The sequence below is a fragment of the Tribolium castaneum genome, chromosome 3 (assembly GCF_031307605.1).
Source record: "Tribolium castaneum strain GA2 chromosome 3, icTriCast1.1, whole genome shotgun sequence".
In the NCBI taxonomy this organism is placed as follows: domain Eukaryota; kingdom Metazoa; phylum Arthropoda; class Insecta; order Coleoptera; family Tenebrionidae; genus Tribolium; species Tribolium castaneum.
In genome coordinates this window covers 13,445,817-13,461,219 of record NC_087396.1, presented here as the reverse complement: position 1 = coordinate 13,461,219, position 15,403 = coordinate 13,445,817, and the positions used below count along the sequence as shown (strand labels likewise).

Sequence of the window (15,403 nt, the reverse complement as noted above, 5' to 3'; positions counted from 1 at the left end):
TAATACATAACAGTTAAAGGTATTACATAAAAACGTTTGCAGTGCTTTAATCTAATTTACCGAACCAAATATTTGTGTAAGATTATTGAAAAAAAGATGACGAAAGTAAAGGCACTGGACAATCCCCACTATGTCGACATGCTTTCTTACAAGAAGTTATTTAGATACAAATTTCTCTGCTGAAGTTGTGTTGTGATTCTGAAGCAGTGTGTTATAGTTACGTTGAAGGGACTACATCACAATGACGTGAGTGTCTTTAGATCATATTTATGTCTAAAAAAATTAATAGATCTGCAGTCAATAAAAATTCTCATACAAATTAAAAAATTAAAAACAATATTCACTCAAATACATTTTTATAACAACATCTACAAAGATTTGCAGTTAATTCATACAAACTTTTAAATCACTAAATTATAACCAGCCTCGTGTCTTGTATTCATTTATTTTTGTTTATTTAATAAATAATTAAAAAATAACACCTCGCTCAAATATATTTTATACAATATTGTCTACAAATATAAGCAGTTCATAAAAATTAATATAAACCTTGAAATCAAAAAATTATAAATCAACATCGCATCTTGTAGTCGGTCATTCCAAAAATAATAAAAAAATAACAATGTTTTAAGAAATCTTACAAAACAAGAATAAAAGAATAAAAATTAATTTATTGTATTATATTAACATTAATTTTGCACGGTTTCAACAACTAGTTTGTGGATTAATCATCTTTATTAATGGCATTGAAGGTGAAATAGGATATGCAACAAGTCTTTTATTCTCTCATCGTAGATGTTTATAGATAATTACATATAATTGTTACATATTATGAAAGTCGTTGCATTCTGAAAGAGCCTGTTCCACAATTTAAAAGTGTCTAATGTGCAAGCACGTACGAACGTTGAACGTTTATTGCATTCCGAGAATTCTCCAAAATGGAATAACGGCATAAAATATTGCGATAAATAGAAATCGCCAATAAAATAATCAATTAATTATTAAATCCTGAAAAAACTTTTTATTGCACTTGCCTAAAAGCACAAATATGTGCGAATGGCCGCTCTCTTCCGCCTCATTAGTGCATTATTGTCATATAATTAACTTAGATAATTGTTGTTGCGCAACGATATATTAAATAATGTCACACACTGCCTTATTTTTGGATGTACGAGTTATTTAACCAATTATAAATCCAATTAATTATTACTTAAGTCTTTGACCGAGACCTTTACCTTAAATCCGAAAAAAATTAAAGTAAAAGTTGCGACGATTAAAATTTGAGCGATTGAACCAGTGATCAAGAAAGAGAAAGCATAATAAAAAATGTTCTAACAAGAAATGCGCTTTTGCTAATTTATTTTTTGGTGGAACCTCAAACCGATTTACTTCCTAAAAAAAGAGAAACAAGATTTGCATTTTATTTGAAAATCTTGTTCTGTCATGAGCCAGCCAAATTTATGAGTCTAGTCCGAGACAAACACTTTCTCAGACCAAATTTATTTTTTGAGTGCCCATATTCGATCATTTAATTTATTCAAGCCGTTGTATGCAAAGCTTGAGGAAAGTTCCGACACTTGTCTTGAGACAAAATTTTGTAACAGAAAAGGGTGTGGACCTGAGAGAGAGCGGACAATCGAGTTACATTAAAAACTTCAATCTTCACAATCAACTAATCCAGATAAATTATTTATGAGAAAAGTTATATAATTTCGCTGCGGTTGCGAACAAAAGAAGCGTCATTGTGCAAAGAATAAAATACGCCAATTAAAAATTTATTGCTAAAATGGATCGAGTTCTCACATGCAATTTTTGGGTTTAGCAACCTCTTGGAAGATGCAATTTTGTCTAAATCTCGGCTAAATTACAGTGAAAGCAACATAAATAAAAATTGCCACTTCTGTACCACTTTTCCGATTTATACTCAACACACCAGCATTCATAATTATTGTCAGATAAACTTTCACTTATCGCAATTTAAGCTTTTTTGTTTTGTAGGTAATACGGTTGTTCGTACTTACCTAATTCCTTGCATTTATGGAAATTTGCTGTAAAAAGTGGGTTAAAAAAGACGCAGCGAACACGCAAAGGTTAATAAATTTGTCTTTTCGTCGGTTTCAAATTATCTTCAAAGGGAAAGCGAAGCTAAGGTTATTGAAACAGAAAAGAAGTCTATCAGAGGGTGGCGACCTAATTTTCCAAATTAAAATGTTACTTTTGGCAAAATCGATGAACATCATTATTTAAATTTTAAAAGTGGATTTCATACTCCAGTAAAAATTAGAGAAAATCTTACACGGTTCAAAAGTTATCCACTAACATAAATATTTAAATTACCGACAGCACATGCCGCTAATTAAGTAATGATATATTTACTCGTCGCAAAGAAGAGACCAATAAATAAATCTCTTTACGCTCTACTTCTTCCAGGATGTTATATCTGACAATAGTTCCGTTAGTCATCATGGCTCATTTAATCCACGGTTTCCCGAAAACCGTAGACCCGGAATTGCCCAATTACCCCCGACAAGTGCACTCTCGAGGCTTCAACCAGAAAGCCCCTTCGCCCTTCACGTCACAAGTCCAAGAATACGAAGACACGCGTCCATCTGCCACCCAGCAGCAACCCGCAAATTACCCCTTTGTTTACCAGAATGCAATCCCAGTTAAACAGAAGGTCCAACAAGTAGTTCGCGGCAACAAACCCCCTCAATACGCCAATCAAAAAGACGCGCTCAGAGAGGTAAAACCAATTTTCCATGAATAAAATCACATTTAAAAAATTTAGAAAAACCTCAAAGAGCTGGAAGAAGAGGAAATCGAGGAACCAGACAGGTTGAGCCAATTACTACCAAATTCTAAGTTTGTGTGTGATGGTAAAAACACTGGATATTACGCTGATGAGGATTTGGGGTGCGAGGTGTTCCACTATTGCCAAGACAACGCCAAACACTCGTGGATATGCCCCGAAGGGTTTACTTTCCACCAAGTCCACCTCATTTGTATGCCTCCGGGCGGCGACAACATTTGTGAAAAGTCGTCACAGTTTCATTTCGTTAACGACTACCTCTACAAACCCGTTAACTTGGAAGAATACCAGCAAAAGCCTAACGTATCTTTGAGATACTCCGACCGGTTCTATCCCGAACACTATTACGAGGAGAGGGAGGTTGATCCTGAAAATCGCCAACCTAATCAGCACAGAAACTCCGTATGAAATCTCACATTTCTGATTAATTTTTCCTGACTGAATAATTCCAGGTAAGGGTCCACCAGCAGGAAGAACCTGAACAAGTCCACAGACCCACTTTTAGACCCGAACCTGCTCTAAGTCAAGTTTTTAGGTCCCCAAACGAAGTGAATATCCCCCTGCAGCAGAGGAGACCGCAGTATCTAACGCAGCGGTTTTTTTCCCAAAAATAAGTGACTTAATTTTAAAGTTATTACGTTAGATATTTATCAAAAATGAGAACAAGCCTGAAATATACGAGTAGCGTATATCATTTAATGTTGCGATCAGACTTTGTAACGTCGTTTGTTTAATTGAGTAATAAAATTTAAAATAACTTTAGACCTTTTCATTAGTCACCTATTGACTTTTTCCCCACAAAGGCCTGTAAGAGTCGTACGTAATAAACCAAATACAAAAAGAAACTGACAGAAAAGGCACGTGATGATTTTTATTACCACATATTAGTAATTCATAAAAACATGAAGTGACGAATTCACAAAAGAATACTTATTCGTTTGATTTTTGGCGGCTTATTCCTCCAGACTTGTATTGCTGGTTGTCAGCATTTATTAAATGACAGCTGTCAGTCCCATTTAACCTTAAAATTTTGATTTTTTACTTTCCCAAAAAATTATTTGTAGTTTCAGAACCTCAGCCAGGTTAAAAAATAATGCAATGTTTACACTTAAATATACGGCAGGTAACATTTATCACGCTTTCGATTATCATCAACAATATAAATCTTATTCAAATGGGTTTGTTTATGCTTTAAACCTCTATAACTGTATTGAATTCCAAATTATTTTAGCTGATAATACACTAGAAGGCTCTCGCGAGACAACCTCTAAGAGCAAGAACGTTTCAGAAAATAAAGAAGTGGTTCAAAATGTGAGCCTTTGGTGAAAGAATTTTAAATAATTTGTTTACCAACAGGTTGATTCCAGGTTGATTCAACACTTCCCTGTCCCTTAAACACGGACTGCAAAGACTTACACCCGCAATGTCTGATATGCGACATCAACCCGGAGTGTATTTATGGCGAAAAAATGGTCACAAATTGCACAGTGCAGCCCACAGTCAAGTGCAACGGTGACCGGTCATTCAAAAAACACTTACTTTGCCGTTATTGCTACCAAACTGAGTCTTGGGAACACACCTGTGATTTAAAAGCCAATTGTAACTCAGTGGCATCCCCCAGAATGACTTACACAACAAACTGTACTGTAAAAAGCGATGTCTTGTGTCTTGGTAAGTTTTTACTATTTTATAGAAATTGTAATTATCAAAATTAACTCAGGTAATCGCACTTTTAATAAAAACGTTCTGTGCAATTGGACTGGCGGTTATCGCTGGACCACCGCCCTGATTTTAAGCATCACATTGGGCGGCTTTGGGGCTGACAGGTTTTACCTGGGCCATTGGCAGGAAGGAATTGGTAAATTGTTTAGTTTTGGGGGGCTCGGAGTTTGGACGATTATTGACGTTATTTTAATTTCGTTGCATTATTTGGGCCCTGCTGACGGCTCACTCTATATTTAAGCCAATAATTTATTAATAAGGATGCAAAGTGTGGATATTTTAGTAATAAAACAAATCATAACAATTTAACAACTGTTTTATTGTTTCAATTATTGGTCAAAGTGACCTGCGATAAGTTGGCAACACAACAATCAAATTGTGGTGTTGCCAATTTAATTTCAGTCACAGGTCGCTTGATCTATTTGGTAACCACACTCTCAGATAAAATATTATAAATTAAATTAAAACCGCAACATCCGGAAATACTTGCAAGACTAGCTTTATGGTTGTAATACATTTAACTAAATAAAATTGAAGCTAACTAAATAAAAATTATGAAAACCCTTGTAAAATAAATTGTTAACTAAACGTCAACAGATCAATTTAATCTCATCCAATAAAAAATTTATTAATTCGGAATCCGTCATGTCGTCCGTTTCTCTCTGCGAAACCTATGAACAGTTTAATTCAATTATAGTAATCCAATAAAAAAAATTAAATTACCACTAAAACACCCTCCTCAAACTGGTCCAACAGTCTTAGCTTCAGGGCCATTAAACCTACAGGAACATCAAATTCGACGTTTCTTATTTGAGTGTACCCATCTAAAACTTCGATATACACAGCCTTGGTTCCTCCACTCCTGTATCCCGTGATCCCCACAATATTAATGTGTGGAATTTCATACGACAATTCGAATTTACTGATGTTTAGATCCTTTTTAATCTTATCCAAGTTTTTCAACAGCCTTTCAAACAACGGTCTTTTGCGTAATTGAAAAACACTCGAATAATCATTTTCTCGTACCATTGACGGCTTGATCGGTAACGTCTTAGCTAACGCAGGATCCTCGATTAAAATTGCATACAATAATAAATTCAGTCTTAAATGATTTTTGGAATCCCTTCCTAAAACCACGATTTTAAAAATTTCGAACGCGTTAAAATGCCACAGACTCACGCAACACCTGGACATTTTCTTTAGTGAATACATAAGGCACTAGTTCATGCGGATGGCAGTTGAGCATCCACAAATACAGCGTGATGTCGACCAAAGAGGCGACATCCCTGTTTATTTCTCCCCCATCGATTCGTTCGATAATTTTCGGAATAAACAGAGTTTTCAAAACGCTCCGATTTACGAGTTTCAAATCACTAAACATGCTCAGCACCCACAGGAAGCGCTTAATATCCTTAGCCCGCAATTGGTGCGCTAAGTAAACATTTCTCGAGACAAATTTACAATCATTGAGCTGCTCCAAACCCTGCTGCGTGATTATTTTAAACAAATTTTTGTCGTAGTAGAAATAATCGGCAAAGAGGGCCATAATGTGGCATATCGTTGGGAAGGTGTACAAGGGATATGTTTTATTAAAAATAATGGTGTAGGAAATCGTGTTGAGCAAATTATCGTCTTGGCAGCGATTATGCCGCAAAGTTTTAACTAAAGTTACAAATAATGGAAAGTCGTGTAACACAGATAAGTTGCCATCAATGTATTTCTTCACTTTCTCGAGTAGTGCTTTGTTGATGATTTTAGTGCTAGTTTTGAATGTTGAGATGCAAATGATGCATAATTCCTCGCTTGTTAGACTATCGATAAATTCGTTGGTCATAGTTTTCTGGCACTGGCGCAGCATTGTTTGCGACTCGAGACATTTCTTCCTAACACCCAAGTAGAAAATGAACTGTAGCAACTCTTTCTTATCTAAAGTAGGAAGTGAATCATTTAAGGCGTTCAATGCTTTATTGTAAAACTTGTATTCGGTGATTTGATTTTGGGCCACAGACATGTACACGTTTAGCAACTGTAAAATATCTCTAATTGATAACTCTGGCAGTCTTAAGGTATATTCGACATCGAGTTCTTTCAGTATTGAAGCGAGCTCAGTTCCTTGGATATTCTGAGTCGTTAAGCTGCCCGTAATATCCATGATTTCTTGCGTGCTTAACTTGTACAAATGATTTACATTCTGACGTATGTTTTTGAAGGTTTTTGTTGCAGGAATTATCGGATTTGTACTTTGTTCTTTATCAATATTTAAATATAATAAAAGTCTACCTGTGAGAGTCTCTTGGTTCAGGGCCATTGGTTCCTTACTCAGGGCTTTTGCGAAATTTCTTAACTGGTGATTGGTTACTTTCACGACATAATTTGATAGTAACGATGCAGATCTTGATAATAAACGCATCTTAATTGTGCCTGAACAAATTTTCTCACATATTCACTAATTTTAGGTTAGGTCAGGTGTTTATTTTCGGCAACCTGAGCAACATCTATGTATGGTTGCTTGCCTAGATAAAAATTTCTAAAAAAGGAACACTTATCTTTAATTTATAACTTTTCAGGTACTTAAGTAATAGAAAATTACAAGAGATAATGAAACAATGATGCGTATTTTAATCACGTAGTATACTTTAGGTTGAAAATCTGTGATAACCTGCGGAGTCCTTCCACCCAAAAATGACCTCAGGTAACATAATTGTAACAGGATTTGGCCCATTTGGTGACCACGCAGTGAACGCAAGTTGGGAGTCTGTTAAGTTATTACCGCAAGAAGTCGATGGCTACACAATTATAAAGGAAGAAATATCAGTAGCATATGAGACCGTTGACAAAAAAATTCATCTCATGTGGAAAGAATACAACCCAGCAGTATAAATTGTTTTCGTACCAAATTTTCTGTTCATTATTTTACTTTACTTTTAGTTAGTTATTCACGTCGGTGTTTCGGCCCTTGCGGATAAAATTACTTTAGAGACTTGTGCCCATAAGGAGGGGTACACAAGACTTGATGTCTTTGGCCAAAAGCCGGTCAAAGGAACTGAATGCTCAGCCCAATGTGCGGAAAAATACCTAAAAGCGGGCATCAATGTTAATGATATTTGTGAGCACTTGAACTGCAATGTTTCAACCAAAGCTTGCGTCTCTGAAAATGCTGGAAGGTGTGATAATCATGTGGTCATTTTGTAAATTATCTTTTTTCTTGAAGGTATCTCTGTGAATACGTATTTTATACATCTTTAAGCATTGATAAAGACAAAGCTATGTTTATTCATGTCCCTCCACTGGGGCAACCTTATTCTGCTGAAGAACTGGCTAGTGGTATTTTGGAAGTGATCCGGTGTGCCCTCAAACAGGCAACTAAGAGTATTAAACAATCGTAATTGTGTAATAAAAGTTGTTATTACTTAAATCAATGATTAGTTTATCATTTTGAATCTGGCTCCTATTTCATTATCTTGCCCTAAATACCAGAATAAAAATTCCCTAAATTGTTGATACACAACCTCAAAGTTCTTTTATATTTTTGATGTGTTTTTAATTTAAGTAATAATATGCGTAACGAAACAAATAATGAGCCCATTCTTGCGTATGATTTAAGAGTTTTATAGTTTCAGTCATTTTGAACGTTTTGTTTTTAGAGCCCCAAGTGAAAACCCTTATTTCAGTCCTGTTACTTGTTTAAGTCAGGGGCTATTAAACGTTTACGAGCCTAGTTTGACTCAAGTTGAAAAAGCTTTAAAAGAATTAACGTAAAAAACATACTAGTTTTATTCAATAACACTAGTTTCAATAACATTGCAGTGACAAAGAATCAGTGTTATTAGACCAAATCCACAGTGAGAACTTATCTTTGGCTGAAACACAACACAATGATCACCTGAATGAGATGTTTACGAAAATTGAATTGTATCAAACCAAGTTAACTAACATTAAAAAGGAAATGAAAAATCTTCATGATAAGAGTTTGAAACTTAAGGTTAGTTCAGATCTCGTAAAGAAAGTGTAAATCAGGGGTTGTTTCAGAAACGTGCCTTAAAAATCCAACAATTTAAAGAAAAACAGGAATACATTAAACAACAGAAAGAAGCCGAAATAAGGTTGGAGCAGGACTTGATAGCAAAACACAAGTCTACTTAACTATTTCTACTTAAAAACTGTGCAATGTGCAATAATTTGTTAATAAAATTATTAAAAATCTTCTGTACTTTGAATGTTCCTCCAATAACCTAAAACGCAAATTCCCCGAACGGTGGAATAAAAATCCCTAAAAGTCGCGCCAAAATAAACTGTCATCGCGTATTTCAACAACAGGTGGTTCTTCAGTTGGTTGTTATTTATTGTTCGTTTTGTTTGTGTTTTGTGTTAAATATGTCGACAAGAAAATCCTTACGCTTGCAAAAATCACGAGGGGACACTACTCCGGCAACCCCCATTCACCAAAATTTTTATTCGCCACGTTTACGAAGCTCGGTTAAGCGCAATCTCAACAGCTCTTTTGGGGCCAGTGAACACGAATCTTTATCACCCACAAAGCTCCTCAAAGCTGGGCCAAGCCCAGCGAAGAAAAATGAAAAAATAACATTGGTCATTGATAAGAAAAATATGACTTGTCGTCCACTTTTCCGCTACGAGAGTTCGGAATCTGAGGATGATTATGTGTCAAGAAGCAGGGCTGTAGGCAAGCGTAAAGTTAAGTCTCCTGTAAAGTACACTCACGTGAACGTTTCTCCGAAGAAGACTGTAAATAAAGGAGTTGAGGAACTTCACTTCACTCCTGTTAAAAATAAATTGCTGGAGAAAGATGTGTTTTATGATGGGTGTAGGACGCCGAGAACGCCACGAAGTTCGGGCAAAAAGGCCACCCCAAGGAGCACAATTAAGCAAATCAGGGAAGGAACGATTACTCCTAAAGTCCAGTCTAGAACCAAAGCAATGGAGCTCGATGACACTCCACTGAAAGTAGCCAGAAGTCACTTGCATGTTTCTTACGTTCCGACTGATTTGCCGTGCAGGGAAAAGGAACACGAAGACATTCTCAGCTTTTTGGAAGGAAAACTATTTGATAAGTGTGGAGGGTAATTATTAAGTTACAATTAGGCGAGTTCTAAATATTTTGTCCAGGTGTATGTACATTTCTGGAGTGCCAGGGACTGGTAAAACCGCAACTGTTACAAGTGTTGTCAACCATTTATTAAAGGCTGCTAAAACTGGAGACGTTCCTAATTTCCAGTACGTGAATTTAAATGGAATGAAATTAACAGAACCCCGACAAGCTTATGTTGAAGTAAAAATAAAGTAAAAATTTTGTTGTACCATTTTTCATATATATTTTTTTGTAGATTGTGAAACAGTTAACTGGGAAAACTGTGACTTGGGAGCAAGCCCAAAGCACTTTAGAAGAAATATTCACAAAAAAAGCCAAAAAAATGAAACTACCAATTATTTTATTAGTAGATGAGGTACGAATAGACTATTCAGTTGAAACAAAAATTGATTTGGTTTTCGTTCCAGTTGGATATTATTTGCACCAAAAGACAAGACGTGGTGTACAACATTCTAGACTGGCCCACCAAATCCATTACTCAATTAATTGTGATAACCATTGCGAACACAATGGATTTACCTGAAAGGTGAAACTCAGTGAATCAATGTTCAAAAAATTGACCGAGAATGTTGTAGACTGTTAATGAATAGGGTGACAAGTCGCTTAGGCTTGACCAGACTCACTTTCCAAGCCTACACACACAAACAACTCCAGGAAATCGTAACGAAGCGTCTTTTCGGAACGAATAGTTTCAACCCGGACGCCGTGCAACTCGTAGCTAGGAAAGTGGCCTCGGTTTCTGGCGATGCAAGAAGAGCGCTGGATATTTGCAGACGGGCGGCAGAAATCGCCGAAGTTGAAGGCGACGACACTTTAGTGTCCATGTCGCACGTAAATGAGGCCTTGAAAGCTATGATAACCCAACCAAAAGTTAGAGCAATCAAGAATTGTTCACGTCTGGAACAATACGTCCTTCAGGCTGTGATTTCAGAAGTGAGGGTTTTATTTCAAAGACTTGTGTTCCATTTTTTTTTTAGGTGGAGCGGACGGGAATCGAAGAAACTGTGTTTTCGAACGTTTACCAGATGTTAGTGTCTTTGTGTGCCGTCAATGGTTTTAATTCGGTCTCTTGCACGATTGCTCTGCGCGCAATTTCAAAATTAGGAGCGTGCCGGTTGTTACTTGTGGACCAAAAATGTCACGATCTTGACGAAAGGATTATTTTAAATGTGAGCCCTGACGACGTGTATTATGCACTTAAAGAAGAATAACTAATGTTTTTTACAAAATTTAGACGCGAATAAAGTTTTTAATTTCAATATTCTGGGAAAATTGATTTTTATAACCTTGCCACTCCTTTCAAACAACCTAACCTCCAAAAAATGGATAAACACTCGAATGTCACAATAAAACAGAAATTATTTTTTTAAATCGACTTATTTGGATCAATTAGCTCGAGAACAGGTAACAGTTTTTTACCTCCCATTAACTTGAAAGTAGCATTTCGTTTCTTAATCACCTCAAACCTATTGTGTCGAAAAACGAGCTTAGCGGTTATTTATTTAGTGTAAGACAAGCATTTATCTCTTTATCGTGCAGTAAACTAATTTTTACATTAGTCAGAGACAAGGTTATTAGCGAAAAAGAGTGAACGAGAAGTCGTGCGTAACCTAATAAGGTCAAGTCTTAGTAATGCAAAAAGTGATTAATTTTATAGTTATGAGATTGTGTATTACGTTTAAGTCTTAGTTTACAGAAAGAAATACAATGGCTCAAAGCGCTCCTCTAATTTTGCGTTTACTGGCATCTTCCGTAACCGCGGCCAATAGGGCGGGAAAAATAATACGGGATATAATGGCCAGGGGAGACTTGGGGATTGTCGATAAGGTACCACTTACTTATTTTTTAATAATAAAAAAACTGGGGTTACTAGGGCATTAATGATCTTCAAACTGAAGCAGACAGATCTGCACAACGCTGTATCGTGGCTTCTTTATCTCAGCAATATCCAGATTTGACCATAATTGGGGAAGAAGGAGCAAATAATTCTGAAGTAAGTTGCCGTTTTCTAGTTTTCTTACCCCAATTTTTCGAATTATTTGTTCAGGTGCCAAGCGACTGGATTGTAACAGACTATGACAAAGTGGTAATCTCAAAACAGTGCCCCCCGGAATATTCCACCGTAACAAGTGAGGATATTGTGGTCTGGGTGGACCCCCTTGATGGCACATCAGAGTACACCCAGGTTCTCATTTGAAATTTATCCCAATTATGTTTTAACTTAATTTAATTAGGGGCTCTTGGAACATGTCACAGTATTAGTAGGTTTGTCGGTGAAAGGCAAAGCCATAGCTGGTGTCATACACCAGCCCTACTACAATTACAAAAGCGGCAACTCAATAGGGCGCACAATTTGGGGGCTCGTGGGCATGGGGGTCGGGGGCTTTGACCCCCAAGGGGCGCCCCCTGGCAAACTTATTCTCACTACGACCAGGTCACACTCTGATGGTACAGTCCAGAAAGCCCTCGAGGCTCTAAATCCAGACGAAATTATCAAAGTTGGAGGTGCAGGCCATAAAGTATGAGTAACTACTTTATTGTAGGTACTTTTGTCAATGATTTGTTTCTTCAGGTGTTGTTACTGATCGAGGGCAAAGCCCACGCGTATGTCTTTGCAAGCAAAGGCTGCAAAAAATGGGACACTTGCGCCCCCGAAGCAGTGCTAGTGGCTACTGGGGGTAAACTAACAGATATGCACGGGAACGCTTATAACTATGGCAAAGATGTTCAGCACCCTAACACAGGGGGGGTGTTTGCGACCGTGAGTGGTTTGGACCATGAAGGTTTGTTAGCGAAAATTCCACAAGAAGTTAAAGACAAACTCAAGTGATGTCTTTCACGCTTTTTAATTCTTGTCTCCTAATCATTTGATGTATTTATGTTACAAAATGGGCAATAAAGAGAATCAGCAAAAAGTTGTTTTCCCGAAATAATAAAAATTAAACATGACATGATTTACATAATTTGTGGGCGACTAATTTTTGTGAACTCTGATGGAATAAAAACAGCGATAATCTTTGTGTTATCTAATGTCTACACTTTAATGCATTTACGTTCAATTTCGATGATTTTTGTATTAATTTTCTTAAAAATAAAACAGTGTTTTACCGAAATTTTTGTCATTATCACATATTGATATGGACATTTTATGGGTGCATAAAATGCCACAAAATGGACCATATTTCTTGCCCATGACTGTCAAAGGAACTCATAACTATTCATTGTTATCTTCCTATGCAGTTGTTATCTTCGACCTTCTATAAATTAAAGTTTTAGAGACGTACAAAAGCGATTAGTAACTTAGGGTCCATAAATTAATGCACAATCATCTTAACGTCCCATTTATTTTACATTTTTAAATGCGTTGTGATAAAAGTTAAATTGTGTTAAGCTCGTCTTTGCCACAATATCCATATTTGTTAGGCATATTTCAGATCAAAAGTGCCAACAGAAATTATGAAAGTTATATTAATTCCTACATCTTTTAAATAAATATTTCTTTTTTCACCTTCTTCTCTTTACTTTCGTCCTCCCCTTCTTCCTTTTCGTCGCACCAGTTTCATGTTTCTTGGCCGTTTTCGCAGCTTTAGGTTGGGGCACAGTCCCAGGCCTTTTAGGAACTTGCAAATGTTGTTCAACTAAATCAGCCAATTTTCCTTGCTCCGCTAACATTGATAAAAACGTACAAATAAATTCGTCATAATTATGAGTCCTCCTGCAGTCATCAATCTATTAAAAAACATACATCATTACCGTTTTACTACACTAAAGAAGCTACAAATACCTTATATTTATTCTGCTTATCATTTTCATCTTTTAAATTAATCTCACACATACAAATCTCGTTTTCTAAATTCCGCAAAAGCGCTAAAAGGTCTTGTGGGGCAAAAGTGTGAGGCTCCAAAAGTTCAGGGTGTTTTTTCTCAGCCACAACCGTGTCACCGTCGCTCGTACGAACCCGGGCGACGCCCCCATTCCCGTTGCTTTTTTGTTCGGTGCCTTCTTTTTTCACTGAAATTACACTCAATTATTTAACAGACAATTTTCCCAAAAAAAGTTTCAGCGCCAAATCATTTTAAATTAACTGAAATCCAACCAATTCGCTAATTACTTGAAAAAAAAAATGCAGAAATGTTGAGCTCTGCACTCGTAATATACTGAGAGAAAACGGACGACTAAATTTTCATAAGGAATATGAGAAAAAATTATTTAAAATTTGCGCTTCATCTCGTATTTTTCAAGACGCTACGAATGCGGTTAAAGACACAAGAAAACTGTTAGGAAGAAATTTGTAGAGAATTAAATTTCCTTCACAAAAGTCTGACCGAGCATAATAATTATTACAGTATAAAATTCGGCAAGTTTAATGCCAATTATACCAGTTTTCTTGCTATTTTGCTCCTCCTCTTGCTCGTTCATTCGAATCACAACAAATCTCTTCAGATCCCTGGAGGATGGACTTGGTTGTTGCTGTTGCGCCCCCCAGTTCCAGGTCTGCGTTGGCGAATTGAACGCTGAGCCAATTTCCGACGAAGTATCTGTTCCTGAAGTGCTGGGGGCTGGTGATGTTTGAATTGTGAGTGGCGTCGCATAATCTAACGGCCCTAGCGTTGTAACTGAGCTTTTGGGCGTCAAAGCCCCCTCTTCAGACGCTGACTGACTCTGAGAATTCCCTTGAGGGGGATCTTCCTCCATTGCATTGTTACTTGCAGTCTCTTCTTTTTTGTCTTTTTTAACTTTGACTAGATGTTTTAACGCGTCCAGAACTATCTGTCTGTTCGTTTTCAACATTTTTAACTTGTGGTGAATTGCAAGTCGGCGGTCCGGCACCACCGCCATTAGATTAAACCGGATTTCGCTTCCTTCATCTCCCGCACTTATCGCCAGTCTATCGGCGATAACAGCCCGGAATTTATCCGTCCATTGGTCACCCTCGTTCCACGGCCCGTGGTCGATGGGCCACGGCTTCAGCCCATCCAGTTCAAACAGACGCCCGTTTATCGGAACAAAACTAACGAAATGAAACGCCTCTCCTGTAAACCGCCCAGTTGAAACCCCGCTACTCTTATCTAGCCGTCTCTTGGCTTGCGGCATCGCGTGCGAGTTGTGCGCTTTGGCCAGCTCTGGGGTGTTCCCAATCGCCCAGCCTTTATTCTCAGGCGACATGCCTCTAGTGTGCGTCCGTAGCCGCTCTAAAGTCGCCCCCAAGTGCAAGTCGGCACAGTTTAGCAATACTGAAACCAGAGCGTGGGTCGCGCAACTGTTGGGGACCATTTGCTGCGCGAAAAATATGTCGTTTACGATTTCCTCATCTCTAACAAACACTTCGGTTTGCTCCACGATTTTTCGCCGCGAGCGCCGCTCCTCCATCCAGCGGAACAGGAAAATGAAACCGTAAACGGGGCCATCTAAGGGCTTGTGGATGTCGTAGATTTCTTCAACTTGGACGCCTTTTACGCCGAAGTCTTCCAAGAGAAGGGAGAACAGGCCTGGGTCGCTTTCCAACTCCAGCCAGCCTTCGGTTAATTCCTTTATGTCCACCGGCATTGTGGGACGCTATAATCGCCCCCAGAATGTTGCATTAAGTGAATTAGCAACGTTTTTACGACAAACTTTTAGCACAAACTTTTATTTTTTACGAATTATGAAGTTGTTGTGGACTGTCAAAAACTACGACAAACACCAACATCAAAAGTACAAAAGCCCTGTTCTACATTTTTTATCTTCCTAATTATTTAGCTAAGTTGCCTGATAAGAGCGTA

The 15,403-nt window shown here is 37.4% G+C and overlaps 7 protein-coding genes across 7 annotated transcripts; 5 read left to right on the top strand and 2 right to left on the bottom strand.

Annotated features, from left to right (window-relative positions):
* Window positions 1-220: 220 nt before the first annotated feature.
* Cpap1-g (cuticular protein analogous to peritrophins 1-G) lies at window positions 221-3,558 on the top strand. Its single transcript, NM_001168452.1, is given in 4 exon segments — window positions 221-246; window positions 2,431-2,743; window positions 2,789-3,211; window positions 3,262-3,558. Coding segments are annotated over 4 exon segments (903 nt in total). The 5' UTR covers window positions 221-241; the 3' UTR covers window positions 3,424-3,558.
* A 231-nt stretch (window positions 3,559-3,789) lies between these two features.
* Window positions 3,790-4,843, top strand: amx (almondex). The gene is made up of 4 exons (XM_970021.5): window positions 3,790-3,987; window positions 4,041-4,120; window positions 4,177-4,480; window positions 4,530-4,843. The coding sequence occupies exons 1-4, from the start codon at window positions 3,903-3,905 to the stop codon at window positions 4,769-4,771; spliced, it is 711 nt and encodes a 236-aa protein (XP_975114.2). The 5' UTR covers window positions 3,790-3,902; the 3' UTR covers window positions 4,772-4,843.
* LOC663986 (uncharacterized) lies at window positions 4,830-6,941 on the bottom strand. Its single transcript, XM_970011.4, has 3 exons — window positions 5,711-6,941; window positions 5,255-5,658; window positions 4,830-5,202 (listed from the first exon to the last, which is right to left on the bottom strand). Exons 1-3 carry the CDS (start codon window positions 6,939-6,941, stop codon window positions 5,122-5,124), a joined length of 1,716 nt encoding a protein of 571 aa, XP_975104.2. The 3' UTR covers window positions 4,830-5,121.
* Window positions 6,942-7,213: 272 nt separating this feature from the next.
* Window positions 7,214-7,950, top strand: LOC103312125 (uncharacterized protein). Its single transcript, XM_008197652.3, has 3 exons — window positions 7,214-7,405; window positions 7,460-7,695; window positions 7,743-7,950. Exons 1-3 carry the CDS (start codon window positions 7,214-7,216, stop codon window positions 7,915-7,917), a joined length of 603 nt encoding a protein of 200 aa, XP_008195874.1. The 3' UTR covers window positions 7,918-7,950.
* Window positions 7,951-8,805: 855 nt separating this feature from the next.
* Orc1 (Origin recognition complex subunit 1) lies at window positions 8,806-11,045 on the top strand. The gene is made up of 6 exons (XM_015981794.2): window positions 8,806-9,612; window positions 9,659-9,821; window positions 9,877-9,996; window positions 10,049-10,167; window positions 10,217-10,574; window positions 10,619-11,045. The coding sequence occupies exons 1-6, from the start codon at window positions 8,906-8,908 to the stop codon at window positions 10,850-10,852; spliced, it is 1,701 nt and encodes a 566-aa protein (XP_015837280.1). The 5' UTR covers window positions 8,806-8,905; the 3' UTR covers window positions 10,853-11,045.
* Window positions 11,046-11,155: 110 nt separating this feature from the next.
* On the top strand, window positions 11,156-12,556 carry LOC663948 (uncharacterized protein). The gene is made up of 6 exons (XM_969975.4): window positions 11,156-11,282; window positions 11,331-11,468; window positions 11,515-11,634; window positions 11,689-11,826; window positions 11,876-12,160; window positions 12,214-12,556. The coding sequence occupies exons 1-6, from the start codon at window positions 11,274-11,276 to the stop codon at window positions 12,469-12,471; spliced, it is 948 nt and encodes a 315-aa protein (XP_975068.2). The 5' UTR covers window positions 11,156-11,273; the 3' UTR covers window positions 12,472-12,556.
* Window positions 12,557-12,966: 410 nt separating this feature from the next.
* On the bottom strand, window positions 12,967-15,311 carry caly (calypso). The gene is made up of 3 exons (XM_008197648.3): window positions 14,021-15,311; window positions 13,426-13,652; window positions 12,967-13,370 (listed from the first exon to the last, which is right to left on the bottom strand). The coding sequence occupies exons 1-3, from the start codon at window positions 15,186-15,188 to the stop codon at window positions 13,146-13,148; spliced, it is 1,620 nt and encodes a 539-aa protein (XP_008195870.1). The 5' UTR covers window positions 15,189-15,311; the 3' UTR covers window positions 12,967-13,145.
* Between the last annotated feature and the right edge of the window lie 92 nt (window positions 15,312-15,403).

What these genes read in the sequence shown, in the direction of transcription:
- LOC103312125 (XM_008197652.3), top strand. Translation starts at nt 7,214, where the DNA reads ATGACCTCAGGTAACATAATTGTAACAGGATTTGGCCCATTTGGTGAC. An exon ending in GGAAAGAATACAACCCAGCA is followed by an intron (nt 7,406 to 7,459) that starts GTATAAATTGTT and finishes CTTTACTTTTAG; the next exon opens with TTAGTTATTCACGTCGGTGT. An exon ending in GTCTCTGAAAATGCTGGAAG is followed by an intron (nt 7,696 to 7,742) that starts GTGTGATAATCA and finishes TTTTTCTTGAAG; the next exon opens with GTATCTCTGTGAATACGTAT.
- LOC663948 (XM_969975.4), top strand. An exon ending in AAGGAGCAAATAATTCTGAA is followed by an intron (nt 11,635 to 11,688) that starts GTAAGTTGCCGT and finishes TTATTTGTTCAG; the next exon opens with GTGCCAAGCGACTGGATTGT. An exon ending in TTGGAGGTGCAGGCCATAAA is followed by an intron (nt 12,161 to 12,213) that starts GTATGAGTAACT and finishes TTGTTTCTTCAG; the next exon opens with GTGTTGTTACTGATCGAGGG.
- caly (XM_008197648.3), bottom strand. Translation starts at nt 15,188, where the DNA reads ATGCCGGTGGACATAAAGGAATTAACCGAAGGCTGGCTGGAGTTGGAA. An exon ending in GCAAAATAGCAAGAAAACTG is followed by an intron (nt 13,653 to 14,020) that starts GTATAATTGGCA and finishes GTGTAATTTCAG; the next exon opens with TGAAAAAAGAAGGCACCGAA. An exon ending in ATAAGCAGAATAAATATAAG is followed by an intron (nt 13,371 to 13,425) that starts GTATTTGTAGCT and finishes GTTTTTTAATAG; the next exon opens with ATTGATGACTGCAGGAGGAC.
- LOC663986 (XM_970011.4), bottom strand. Translation starts at nt 6,941, where the DNA reads ATGCGTTTATTATCAAGATCTGCATCGTTACTATCAAATTATGTCGTG. An exon ending in AGAAAATGTCCAGGTGTTGC is followed by an intron (nt 5,659 to 5,710) that starts GTGAGTCTGTGG and finishes TCGTGGTTTTAG; the next exon opens with GAAGGGATTCCAAAAATCAT. An exon ending in TTGAGGAGGGTGTTTTAGTG is followed by an intron (nt 5,203 to 5,254) that starts GTAATTTAATTT and finishes AACTGTTCATAG; the next exon opens with GTTTCGCAGAGAGAAACGGA.
- amx (XM_970021.5), top strand. Translation starts at nt 3,903, where the DNA reads ATGCAATGTTTACACTTAAATATACGGCAGGTAACATTTATCACGCTT. An exon ending in ATAAAGAAGTGGTTCAAAAT is followed by an intron (nt 4,121 to 4,176) that starts GTGAGCCTTTGG and finishes GGTTGATTCCAG; the next exon opens with GTTGATTCAACACTTCCCTG. An exon ending in AAGCGATGTCTTGTGTCTTG is followed by an intron (nt 4,481 to 4,529) that starts GTAAGTTTTTAC and finishes AAATTAACTCAG; the next exon opens with GTAATCGCACTTTTAATAAA.
- Orc1 (XM_015981794.2), top strand. Translation starts at nt 8,906, where the DNA reads ATGTCGACAAGAAAATCCTTACGCTTGCAAAAATCACGAGGGGACACT. An exon ending in CCCGACAAGCTTATGTTGAA is followed by an intron (nt 9,822 to 9,876) that starts GTAAAAATAAAG and finishes ATTTTTTTGTAG; the next exon opens with ATTGTGAAACAGTTAACTGG. An exon ending in TTATTTTATTAGTAGATGAG is followed by an intron (nt 9,997 to 10,048) that starts GTACGAATAGAC and finishes TTTTCGTTCCAG; the next exon opens with TTGGATATTATTTGCACCAA.